Below are 13,196 nucleotides of genomic sequence, written 5' to 3'. Positions count from 1 at the left end.
TTTTTAAACTATAGTGGATGCATTTGCATAGAAGGCTAAGCTTGCTTAGTTTTACCTTTGGCTAAATTTTTTTAATCTGATGTGCAGACTCAGCCCTTTTGATTTTTTTAAAAATGGGAATGACATACAGCTTTATATCTTTAGTCCAGGCCCCTTGAGCGATGCTGTGGATATCCTATCCCAGTGTCTGGTGGTTGCTCAGGTCTAAATGGGGCAAAACAGGCTCCAACTCAACCCTAGCAAGACTGAGCAGCTGTGGGTATTTGGACCTTTGAAGACAAGGTATTTCTGTCTCTAAGTCTGGATGGAGTAGCACAACTTGTGTATACAGCTCTAGTATATAATCTGGGGGTCTCCTATTCTCATACCTCCTACTCAAAGCATAGGTGGTAATTGTAGCTAGGAGAGCCTTTGCACAGCTTCAGGTGGTATAGAAGGTGCATCCATTCCTGGACCAGGAAGCCCTCTTCGTCGTCATCCAGGCCCTTGTAACTTCCTGCTTATATTACTGCAACATGTTTTACATGGAGCCACCCTCGAAGAGTGCTTGAAAACTTCAACTGGTACAGAACGTGTGACTGCAAATGAAGTAAATGGTGCCAAATACACAGCACATGTACAATACCACAATTAAGAGAATAATAGAGATTTGGAAGGGACCTTGGAGATCTTCTAATCCAACCCTCTGTTCAAGCAGGAAATCCTATAACATTTCAGACTAATGGTTGTCCAATCTCTTCATAAAAACTTCCGGTGTTGGAGAAGCATTCACAACTTCTGGAGGCAAGTCGTTCCATTGATTAATTGTTCTATCGGGAAATTTCTTCTCAGTTCTAGGTTGGTTCTCTCCTTGATTAGTTTCCATCCATTGCTTCTTGTTCTGCCCTCAAGTGCTTTGGAGAATTGCTTGACTCCCTCTTCTTTGTGGCAACCCCTGAGATATCGGAACATTGCTATCATGTTGCCCCAGCCCTTCTTTTCATTAAACTGGACACCCAATTCCTGCAACTGCTCTTCATATGTTTTAGCCTAATCATGTTGCTCTTCTCTGCACTCTTTCCAGAATCTCAACATCTTTTTATATTGTAGCAACCAAAACTGGATGCAATCAGTGGTGACATTCAAAATTTTTCCCCACCGGTTCTGTGGGTGTGGCTTGGCGGGGGAATCATGTGACTGGGTGGCCGTGGCCAAATTTCTTTTTTACTTTTTAAGCATTTTTTAATTGCCTTTTTAGGAGAAAGCATTAAAAATGCTTTAAAAGGTTTTTAAAAGGTCCGACAATTGTGCGGCACAGCTGATCGTCGGGACTTTTAAAAACTTTTTAAAGCATTTTTTAAGCTAAACGTTAAAAAAAGTTTTTAAAAAGTTCAGACGATTGCACGGCATAGCTGATTGTCACACAGCCGATCGTCGGACCTTTTTTTTTAATAGAAAATTTCAACTACCAATTTGGGAGTGCTCACATTTGCGAACCGATAGCCAAGGTAAGTGAATCCCACCACTGGTTGCAATAACACAGTTACTACCACTCGCTGCAGCCCACTTGCCACGGGGAAAACTCCCCGGGAGACAAGAGTTACACTAATATAGAAGAAATGGTGGAATAGAATCATTAAAGAAAGAATGCCGAAGGAGGGACAAAATAAAATATGAATGACAAAAATTATTTTTTAACTATTTCAAATAATTATATCGAATTGTTTAATTGTCCTGTAGTGAATTGTCCCATGGCAAGTGGACCATGGCAAGTTGGCCACGGAAAGTAGGCTGTGGTGAGTTGTCCCATTCCATAGTTCAGTGTGATGAATGGAGGTTTGCATCCATTTTATCTGTGAAAGCCACACGTCAATCACTTTTCCTGACCAAATATGTGCATTGGAGTAGATCTCTCGACTCTTACAAGCTGTTTGACTACCCCTTGATCCTAGTACCTGGTGCTCTCTCCTGTCCAGTGTTTTTGGTCCTCCAAACAGCAGCACATATTGGTAGCAACCCGGAGAGGGTGCATATGTGTCCGTCTGCCACTCCCCTTCTCTGTCTCTCAGCAAAAGGCAGGAATGGTTCAGCTGCTCCAGTCTCTCTGGGCTGGTCAATCTGATTACACAGCACTGGGTTGCAATCAGCGCGGCCCCAATTCTCACAGGTACCTGGCAGCAGACTATATAAGGGCGTGCCAAGATTCCCCTCTGAGCAGGGGGCACACTTGCCACCCCCCACCCCAGCCAAAGAAGGAGATGCCTGGGTAGGAATGCAGTTGGGGGCATGGACAGACTTGAGATCTCCCCTCCAGAGATATAAATTTGAGTGGGATGAGAGGCTTGTGGCCTTTTCCATCCCAGTAGAGCTGCAGTGGTAGAATTGACGGTAAGAGATTCCAACTTTTTTTGTGGAAAAAGAATAGGATATTAGGGCTTCTGCCCCAACTTAATGACCCTCCCCCCCAAACATTACTCTACTTGAGAACCTTCCTCTGCAATCGGGGGCCGGGGTGGAGCTCTGCCTTATCCATCTACCTGGAAGTGTTTTCTTCCTTGCTTCAAAGGGAAACTTTTCCCTTGTGATGGCCAGGAGATGGATGGGACCTTTAGCAGCCTTGCCTCATGCAAACCTGTGACTAGTGTGTAGCATGAATGTCAAAAGGAAGCTCTCTAACCTGGAAGGTCACTTCAGTTTGGCCAGAATACTTTGAAGATTTTGGATGTGGGAGGGGAGCACCCATTGAAATTTCTTGGCAGTCTATGGGGGGTGGGGATACATACTTGGAAATGTAATGTCCTCCCCTGACAGTCAGAAGGAGTCTGTGCTTCCATCACCAGTCAGTGGTGATGGAAGCAAAGAGAGGGCTGGAGTTTGTACCATTTGGCAATGGGACTTTTCTCTCCCCTGTTAACCTGTCATTCCTCCTCCTCTTCCCTTTGCACTGCAGATGTCAAAAACTGCACCCAAGAAAGCAGCAGCCCCTCCCCCACCAGGATGCTCTCTGGACATTAATGATCCTCAGGTGCAGAATGCCGCTATTCGCATCCAGTCCTCTTATCGTGGGCACAGGTGAGGAGGTCAGCCAGTGGAAGGATGACAATGTGAGGAAAGGGTTTCTTGAAAGACTGTCTGGGAGGACTTTGATCTCTCTCTCTCTCTCTCTCTCTCTCTCTCTCTCTCTCTCTCTCTCTCTCTCTCTCCCTCCCTCCCTCCCTCCCTCCCTCCCTCTCTCTCTCTCTCTCTCTCTCACACACACACACACTACACACACACACCTAAAAATTACAGCAACCTTTCTGGGTTAGTGTGTGCTACATACATATTTTAGAAATGAAGAAACAATTCCAGGGCAGGATTGGTGCTGCTTCTTAATGTCATCGTTCTCCAAAGTTTGGGACTCTTTGCCTCTACCTTAGCCTGCCTCTATGTTAACTTGTAATTTGGCGTTCCTCGTCTAGCATTTTATAACCAAAAGGAGAATCTTCTCTGATGAGGCATTCCAGATGTGAAGCATTCCAGCCTATTGCTTACACCATTGCTTATTCTGTAGTCTTTCAGACACTGGAGAAAGACGTTTATGTCCGTGAGCTCTTTGTGAGGAAACTGGGTTCATCTTGCTTTTATATGCTATTATTAAGGGTTTTTAAATATATATATAATTTACTACTTTGTATGGATTATACTTTTGGTCTCAAAAAGTCATTTGGAAAAGAAGATCAGCAAATACAAGACACAGGAAAGGGAAATTTAGATTGATATATTGGTATATCTCTTGATGTTTTGGGAAAGTATCTTTGGTATATATGCAGTATGGGAAGCTGAATATATTATCCTCAATGATTCAGCTAGGAAAAAGAGAGTATGTGACAAAGATAGAAGTAATTGGGAAAATTTACAGTAAGAGGTGACTGGATCTTGAAGTAGTATAAAGAAATGGTGGTGATGAAATGGACAGGGAAGGGTTGTTAGAGAAGTGGTAAAAAAGAAGACTTTTAAGAGAATAAGAGTCATCACAACAAATACCCTCAATTCCTGCTATGAGCAAAGGGTTAAAGCGGATTATTTCCAAGACCCTTTTCAATTCTTCCATTCTATGATGTTATGACTGGTGCTAGAGATATGACATGAAGGACATACTCTGATAGGAATCCAATTCAGTGTATTTTCCAAAAACTAGGACTTAAGAAACATAAAGATCCTAAATTTTTCAGGTTACAAAGAGGTCACACCGAGAGAAGATTACACAGACTTTGTTTCCTCGAAGAGTTTTTCCTGTGCTTCAGCATTTAGACTGAATATTTATAATACAGAACCTTGATGGAGCCTTAGGATTAGTTCTTATCATCACACACACAATCCCTTTGCACAATCCAGTGTTTTAGTTGTTTGCAATTAAGCCCCCAACATAACTGTTGAATACTCTTATAGGCTTAGAATTGTTTATAGGAAATAAACAAAGTGGGCTATTTCATTTCAAGAGTAAGCTCGAGCTCGAGCATCATTTAAACTAATCTTCATTAATAATATTTACACCCATAATTTTATTAGAGTTAGTTCTCTGGAACAGAGAAGAACGGGTATCTAACAAGAGGAATTATAATTAGTCAGGTTTTGACCTTTTATACCTAAAGCATTTGCTGTCAAAATAATGTTGCTCAATTAACTGCAGCTTAATAATGCTAATTTTTAAGTGCAGAAACAAATGGAAGTTTAAGTGTTCAATTCACCCCCTTCAAATATCCCAATATTTTTAAAAAATGTCCACATAATTTGATTTTGCCCAGGAACTGTTACCATTTGCCTCTTTTGCAGATCTTGCTTCATGTCAGTTTGCTACTGCACAATTCATGATAACAAGTTTTCGTTGTCATGGTTACTCTTTAGCTCTGTTGAGACTACCACTCCCAGAATTCCCAGGGCAACAGAGCAGATGCTCATGCTACGTGGGAATTCTAAGAGATGCAATCTTAACTCATTCTGAGACCATTGGATTGGGGGGGCAATGGAGCTATAAGATTGGGGGCAAAGTTCTGCATGCCTGCTGTTCCTCTTCCCCACTCTCAGGTCTCGCAAGGAACTGAAAGACAAAGGCCCTCCACGGGTACTACAGAACCTCAAAGATGTGATGCTGATAGAAGGCAGTGCAGCCAAGTTAGAATGTCGCATCAGTGCCTTCCCTGACCCCTTTATCCGCTGGTCCAAAGATGGTTTGGAACTCAAGGACGGGCCCAAGTACCGCTATGTCTTTGAGGATCCTGACATTGTGGCGCTGGTGGTGCGTGATGCAGCCCTTCCTGACCTGGGCAAGTACACCATCGCTGTGAAGAATCCCTTTGGAGAGTGCTTTGACTCAGCTCGGCTCCTCATAGAAGGTAATGCGACCCTCTTCCCACATTCCCTGCTAAACATAGAGCCATGTATCCCCTGGGCAATGAAGACATTCTAGTGAGTTTCTTCTCTAAGAGAGTGTTCTCACTTTGGCACCCTTGACTGGGAAAGGTTGCTCTGTCTGCTTCACTGCTTCAAGTTGTAGCCCTACCCATTTTCTATTCATAGGCCAGGTCTGTCTAATGCAAAAAGCCAAATGCTTCTAACCCTACCCTGCCTCTGCCAAGGCAGAGCCCGTCTGCTTTCCTTTCTTCCCTCCCTTCCTTCCCTCTAATAAAGTGGCGCTGTTTGTCTAGCTATTTGTGGTCCTGTGGAGATGCAGGTCAAGCAGTGGGAGATTTTGGTGTTGAATTCTCAGAATAGTTCAGATACTGCAATATCCTACTTCTCCAACTCTGCATTAAGTGAAGAAACTGCTGAGTGGTCATACCCGTATTTTTCGGAGTATAAGTCGCACCTTTTCCCTCCAAAAAAGAGGGTGAAAATCTGGGTGCGTCTTACACACTGAATACAGCATTTTTGGACTCCCAAAACCTTCACAAAAATAGAAGTGCATAGCCTTTAGGAGGCTTGTAGAGTGCTCCTGGGGCTGGGGAGAGCAAAAATGAGTGAAAAATTGGATTTTTTTTGCTCGTTCCCCCCTCCCTGTTCCCAGGAGTACTCTACAAGCCTCCTAAAGGCTACGCATGCCCCCCCCTTTTTTTTGGCAAAGTCATTTCCCCCCCCAATACCCAGGAGCACTTTGCAGGCCTCTCAAACTCTCTGCATGCCCAGTTTTTCACAAAAATGAGGTGTGCAGAGGGTTTGGAAGATCTGCAGAATGCGAAAAACTTTTTTTAAAAATTTACCTCTTCAAAATCTTGGTGTGTCTTATACTCCAAAAATACAGTACTTTGAGCACTACATGGCTAAAAGTTGCCCAGATGCTACACAAGAAGAGAAGGTAACTAACCCCAGTGTTTCTTCCTCTATTGCATTGAACCCGAAACCTCAAAAGCTCCTTGGTGGATACCTCGACCATTCAATGGGAATTTTCTATTACTAAGGAAAAGAATATGAGCAAACAAAATGGAGTAATAATCTCAAGAAGGTATCCTAAATTCTAGATACTAGAGTTTCTAACTATATGCCCGAAGAATAGTTGTTCCATAATCATGCATCTGTCTGTTGCAATGATTGGAAGAACAGATAGAGGAATAGAGAGAAGAAATAGAACTAGGCAAAAAGACTGCACCATCCATCTTTATAAGCAGCCAAATACCTTAAAATAGCTGCAGACTAATTCAAGTCTGCAGAGTGCCCCGAGATAATTTAGGTCTGTCCTAAAATATTCTAGAAAAAAATGGAAATAGGATTTACTACTGTCATTTACTTGCCCTCCGTTGTGTCAGAACAGGGTTGGAAGGGACTCTGAAAGTCTTCTAATCCAACCCCCCCCCCCGCCCCCACTTTCTCAAGCAGGAGCCCTTCCACCACTCCAGACAAGTGGCTTGTCTAATCTCTTCTTAAAAACCTCCAGTGATGGAGCACTTACAACTTCTGGAGCCAAATCATTCCACTGATCAATTGTTCTCATGGTTAGGAAGTATCTTGAAGAACATTTAGAGCAGCAATCCAGAGAGCAGAACTCCTTTTTTTATAATAAGTTTTTATTTTATTTTATAGCATACAAAAATTCCAATTTCCATTGAACAGTGTGTTTGTTGTCTGGGTACAAATCATTTTAGGAAATAATCAGAGTGTTTACCACAATATCCATTGCATTAATATCAATTATATTAATATTGATAACAACAATAATAATCATACTATTTGTTTAACCAAGTTAACATACAGTATCTTCCTTACATCACTGATCCTTCACTGATCCAGAGCAGGATTCCTGTCCTGCCTTATCTTTAGAAAAGGTTAAAGTAAAGGTAAAGGTTCCCCTCGCACATATGTGCTAGTCGTTCCCAACTCTAGGGGGCGGTGTTCATCTCCGTTTCAAAGCCCAAAAGCCAGCGCTGTCCAAAGATATCTCCGTGGTCATGTGGCCAGCATGACAAAACATCAAAAGCTCATGGAACGCTGTTATCTTCCCACCAAAGGTGGTTCCTATTTTTCTACTTGCATTTCTACTTGCATTTTTACATAGAAAAGGTTAGCCATGCTCTAAAGTGGGACTCTTTTGCTCCAGGACAAATTTAGCAGAGTCACTTTTCACAATCCCAATAATCTCAGATTTCCTTTCAGGTGGGTCTTAATGCGAATTGACAATAGCTTATTCAGTAATGTCACAGAGGCATTTAAAAAATATTGCATTATGTTAATTATCGGCTAACACCTCTTTTCTTCCTTTTTTCCTTTTAACAATTTATCAGAAAAGATTAGAAATAGAAGCACCATTCAACAAATTTTGTATTTTATAGCAGTTCCATTTTCTTCGATTTTAGATAGAATGAATTCATAGAGGGTTTTTTTTTAATTGAATACTTGGATTATTTTACACTTTTAGAATGCAAGTTAAATTGTTTTTAAAGGAAGACTACACAGGCAGCAAATGAATAATCACCCTTTCTGTCCCTACAGCCTATGTTAGGAAGAGAGAGAGGAAATACTTAAATTAGCTGGAAGTACGCAGAAATCTTTTCTGATGCACCGAGAAGTGGCTATGGCAGCTCTTTTTGCAATATATAATCCCTAAAAACATCTGCAGATGCTAAATTGGGTTTACTCAGCAGTAACAACCATTACAGGAAGAGCAATGCCAACAAGTGGAAGAAGACTCACATCACATTAGGGTGCTTTGTCCCAGAATAGGTCCTCTCCAGGCAGAAAATGCCTGGTGGAAGGGCCCAGCTCTGATCCTACCTGTTTGTTTTTTCTCTTGCAGTACCTGCCAAGATAGAGAAAGGCCCAGACAGTTTAAAAGCCAAGAAAGGCAGCACAGTCAATTTGACAGCTCACATCATTGGGGAGCCAGCCCCCGATGTCGGCTGGGCCAAGGATGGAAAGGATATTGAAGAGGATGATCGGTGAGTGAAGCTCAGCCTTGGCATTAGATGAGTAGCCTCAGATCGGAGGTAACTGAGTTAGAACAAAGATATAATAAGAATTTCTGATCTTTCTTCCTTGATCATACAAGCAAGCCCTTGCTGGTAACTTTTAGGCACAGAGAAAAAGCATAGATGATGCTTAAATGCTTACAGTACAGTGTATAGTGTGCAACATCCAACAGTATAATTATTATTCCTCCTCTTTCTCCAGTTTTTTCTCTACTGATTGTCCGGTTTAAAAAAGCCTGTTACCCTTTGATTAGGATCTTTTGCATTGACAGGGCATGAAGGAGGAGGCAACCTAGTCCAGATAACTGCTGATTACCTAATACTGTGATGGCAAACCAATAGCACATGTGCCACAGGTGGCACTCAGAGCCCTCTCTGCAGGCACACGAGCCATTGCCCAGCTCAGCTCCACCGTGCATGCGCGTGCTCCTCCCACCGGCCAGCTGGTTTTCGGGTCTCTGCCACGCATGTACGTGTCGTGCCTGCATGCACGGGGCGGGGCTCATGGGGAGATCACACGTGCATTACATTATGGGTGCATGCGCACTTTCGGCACTCGATGAAAAAAAGGTTAGCCATCACTGCCCTAGTAGGAAGCTGATAAAGTCAGGAAAAAACTTCTTTCTATTATAGGCCTTAAAATGGGTTCCTGGGTTCTGATTCCCTTTCCTTCCTCTGCAGAGTGTACTATAACATTGGCAGTGACTCAACAACTCTCACTATCAAGAAAGTGACTCCAGCTGATGCTGGGAAGTATGAGATCTTTGTGGAGAACAGCTTGGGCATGGATCAGTCCTTTGCACGCCTTGATGTGAATTGAGCTCTCGTCTCCCCACGGTCTGACCCACCCCAAAAGAAACTCTCCTGCACCCAGCTTTCACAGCTGGGGAATGCAATTAAAAACAAACAAACTGGAGCAATATGGATATTCTGTTCCCCTGCAATACCCCAGGGCCCAGCTACTTCTCTCACTGCTGCTTTGGGTCTCTCACTCACACAGGACAGCTTCCATGAGGGCACAACTTTTCCTTGACTTGCTGGCAAGAATAACTCCTCCACTACTCTGCTCCAGGGATCCATCCATTTCTTGGACAGGCAGGACTATCAGCTTATCAGTAGCTTTGCCATCAATATGACATAAGCAATGTTCACTGAAAAGCCATCTAGGTGGGGGCACAAAAGGGGTAGGGCAGAGACTACACACTAGGGGTCTTTCCCCAGTGATGTCAAGGCAGTCAGCCATCCCAGAAGCCTCCAGATTCTTCCAGGCCCATTTTCTTGCTTGACAAACTAAATAAAACCAAATGACTCTATACTGTTTTGAGAGTTTTTATGATGATTTATCGCAAAGTCAGCCAGGTATTACTGAATTTGGCATTTTTGGCCGCCTATCGAGTTATTATTATTATTATCGTTAAATGTTTCCTCAAAACTTTTGCCTCAGCCCCCGTCTACACCGCATGCGACTTAAAGTCATCATTAGCTGTTCCAGTGTTGATGCAGTGTTTTAGCAACAGCAATAGCACTTAGGCTTATACACCGCTTCGTAGTGCTTTTACAGCCCTCTCCAAGTGGTTTACAGAGTCAGCATATTGCCCCCAACAATCTGGGTCCTCATTTTACCCACCTCGGAAGGAGGGAAGGCTGAGGCAACCTAACTTTTCCCTCTTTTTCTGACATAACTTTTGCCATGGATAAGAACTGGTATGCTTCCTCGGCCTTTTGGTTGGATCCGTTCTCCTGCTAATAGCTGGGATCGGTATTCCATGCTGCACTGAGCTATGAAATGGTTTGACTTGGCTTTATGTAATGTCTCAACCCAGTGTGGTTTGAAAACCAGGGTTTTGCGACTTAAGTGTATTGTAGGAATCAAAGACAATTAGGATGAATACACTTTGCATAAAGCAGGGGTGTCCAAACTTGGCAACTTTAAGACTTGTGGACTTCAACTCTTTGAATTAACTCTTTGAAGTCCACAAGTCTTAAAGTTGTCAAGTTTGGACACCCCTGGCATAAAGGCACCATGGTTGCCCATGAAATTACTAGCTGAGGTTTCAACTTGCATTGTGGAGAAGCAAGCTAACACATTCATCAGAAGGTTTTGCAGTTCTTCCGAGTCCATATTCTGTGACTTTCCCAACCTGTGCGCTTTGTATATATTTGCTGGGGATGGTGGGAGTTGCAGCCCTAGCATATCTAGGGCACAGGCTGTGGATTACAGCAGGTTCCTGAAGACCAAGCGCATTTGGGACTTCTCAATGAAGAAAGCACCTTCTGGATGCCAAGAGTCTACCCACCTCCTTTTTCTTGGCAATGTTGCCTCCTGCCGGTTCTCAGAAACATTGCAGGATCCCTTTTCAGTCAGCTGTTCTGGAGATATAAATAACTCTTCCTGACCATATTGGGGATTGTTTCAGTCTCCAAATTTTCCTCGTCACCTTGTCCACATGATAGGACACAAATGAGGGGAAGCGGAGCAGATGATCTCCATTCCTTCCAAATCAAGTTATGTGTGCTCTTTGACAAAGTTTGTTTTCAAACAGTTCATTTATTTATTAATTAAACGCATTGATATCAAAATGTATATAATATGAGCTCATTAAAAATAACCCACCCACCCATCCCCATGACAGCAACAATACAATCAAACCAGCTATTTGATCATCTCCATCAGTGGTTTCCAGGCCTGCTGACAAAATCATGTTTTTAGGGCTTTTAAAGAAAAGCAGGAAGGTGGGGAACAACCATATCTTGGGGGTGGGGGGATGATGTTTCATAATGAAGGGGGCACCACTGAGAAGGCTCTTTTTTATGGTGCCATCAAATGACAATCCCTATTCTATGGGATCCGTGATATGCCCTGCCTATATAGATGCAATAGGGAAGAGGCAATCGGTCCTTCAAATAACCTGGCCCCAAGCCATGTAGAGTTTTAAAGGTGATAAACAGGATCTTGAATTGCATCCGGAAGCAGATTTCCTGACAGATAGTTTCTTAATGTTGTTAATTCAAAGACACAGCAAAGCTACTCCTGCTTTCCCTACTTAAAAAGTTTCCTGTGGAGGAGCACAGAACTAAGAACATACACCCTTCTCCACCCACCTCAAAAAATTCTGATTTTGCAGAGTGATAATTGCATAATAAAAGTCTCATCTGAAAACACTTAGCAACTCTCTAACATTCCTAGAGCTTTATAGGACTCTTAGCAGAATGGGAGTTAATGTTCATGACACGCTTCAGGTTATGTTACCATCCAATGGACAGATAAGCCCTGCCAAGTCTTGAAGAGAAATCAGTTGGGGAAAAGGCTAAAGGTGGGTTTTAAAGATGGTTCTAGCCTCAGAACCTTGAATTTATTTCTGACATTTCAGGTTAGGCAAAATGGCACATTTGTTCCTTGTCCTTTTGCAAGTTCTTTCTTCGTGATTCTTGACATCACATGATCTGTCTTGCAGGACACGCCAGATACCTTACAATATCCATTAAATGCTATTTTCTGGGTGTGAAATCTTACAAACAGTTCATGAAATACTGTAAGCCCACTGAAACCGGAATATTTCACCACCATTCCAAGCCGTAAAAGACTGGGAAAAATCAGGGATGAAGTGAGGTAGCCCAAGAACAATAGACAACTGAAAATGTCCTTCGGATGCTGATGGACAGATTATGGGCCTGTGTGTGTGTGTGTGAAAGAGTTTGGCAACAAACACCCTATAAAAAGGACACAGCAGACCCTGGAATTGCTGCAGGCCTCGCTTCTTTCCCCCAAACTATTCTGTCTTTCTAATGACTGGAAAGCTGAAAAATTATGCTCCCCAGTTCAGCAATAGAAATCAGCCTCATTAGGAATCTGGCTTTGGGCCCATCATTCTCTTTCAGCCCAACTCACCTAATAGGGTTGTTGTTGTGGGGAAAATAGGAGGAGGAAGGAGCAGTAGATAACTTCGTGGCTTTTAGTTACTTGTAGAAATAATAAAGGCGTGATATAAAGGAAATATAAGCAGCTGCCAAAAAAGTCAACACAGTTCTAGGCTGCATCAACAGAGGGATAGGATCAAGATCACATGAAGTGTTAATACCACTTGGTAAGACCACACTTGGAATACTGCGTACAGTTTTGATCACCATGATATAAAAAGGATGTGGAGACTCTAGAAAGAGTGCAGAGAAGAGCAACAAAATTGAACTGGAGGCTAAAAGATAAAACATTGGGTATGTCTAATTTAATGAAAAGGAGGACTAGGGGTGACATGATAGCAATATTCAAATATCTCAGGGGTTGCCACAAAGAAGAAGGAGTCAAACTATTCTCCAAAGCACCTGAGGGTAGAACAAGAAGCAATGGGTGGAAAGTAATCAAGGAGAGAAGCAACTTAGAACTGAGGAGAAACTTCCTGACAGTCAGAACAATTAATCAACGGAACAATTTGTCTCCAGAAGTTGTGAATGCTCCAGCACTGGAAGTTTTTAAGATGTTGGATAACCATTTGTCTGAAGTGGTATAAGGTTTCCTGCCTAAGCAGGGGGTTGGACTAGAAGACCTCCAAGGTCCCTTCCAACTGTTATTATATATTATAAATAAATAAATCTGCCCGAAATCGACATTGTCAATCTTTGATCCATGTCAACCGATAAGTCCTCTTGAACGGGAATCTACAGCAGGTGCATCATCTACCCTATCTTGGCTGAGCCCAAAACATTTTAAGTAGGGTCATTCCTGATACATGTTTGGGATGGGGGAATCACTGACAAGCCCCAAATCTACAGGCTAGATTAGAA

At 42.6% G+C, this 13,196-nt stretch overlaps 1 protein-coding gene across 1 annotated transcript; it reads left to right on the top strand.

Moving 5' to 3' along the window:
• The first annotated feature begins 2,353 nt into the window (after positions 1-2,353).
• Positions 2,354-9,715, top strand: SPEGNB (SPEG neighbor). The gene is made up of 5 exons (XM_081938370.1): positions 2,354-2,367; positions 2,930-3,051; positions 5,047-5,354; positions 8,246-8,387; positions 9,099-9,715. Exons 2-5 carry the CDS (start codon positions 2,930-2,932, stop codon positions 9,235-9,237), a joined length of 711 nt encoding a protein of 236 aa, XP_081794496.1. The 5' UTR covers positions 2,354-2,367; the 3' UTR covers positions 9,238-9,715.
• The last annotated feature ends 3,481 nt before the right edge of the window (positions 9,716-13,196 follow it).

The sequence above is a fragment of the Natrix helvetica genome, assembly GCF_964273705.1.
Source record: "Natrix helvetica genome assembly, chromosome: 1".
NCBI lineage: Eukaryota > Metazoa > Chordata > Lepidosauria > Squamata > Natricidae > Natrix > Natrix helvetica.
This window is presented reverse-complemented; position numbering and strand designations above follow the sequence as displayed.

Excerpts from the sequence above, each read along its gene's own strand:
- SPEGNB (XM_081938370.1), top strand. The coding sequence starts at position 2,930 with ATGTCAAAAACTGCACCCAAGAAAGCAGCAGCCCCTCCCCCACCAGGA. Across the intron at positions 3,052-5,046 it reads TCCTCTTATCGTGGGCACAG|GTCTCGCAAGGAACTGAAAG; the intron begins GTGAGGAGGTCA and ends CCCCACTCTCAG. Across the intron at positions 5,355-8,245 it reads AGCTCGGCTCCTCATAGAAG|TACCTGCCAAGATAGAGAAA; the intron begins GTAATGCGACCC and ends TTTCTCTTGCAG.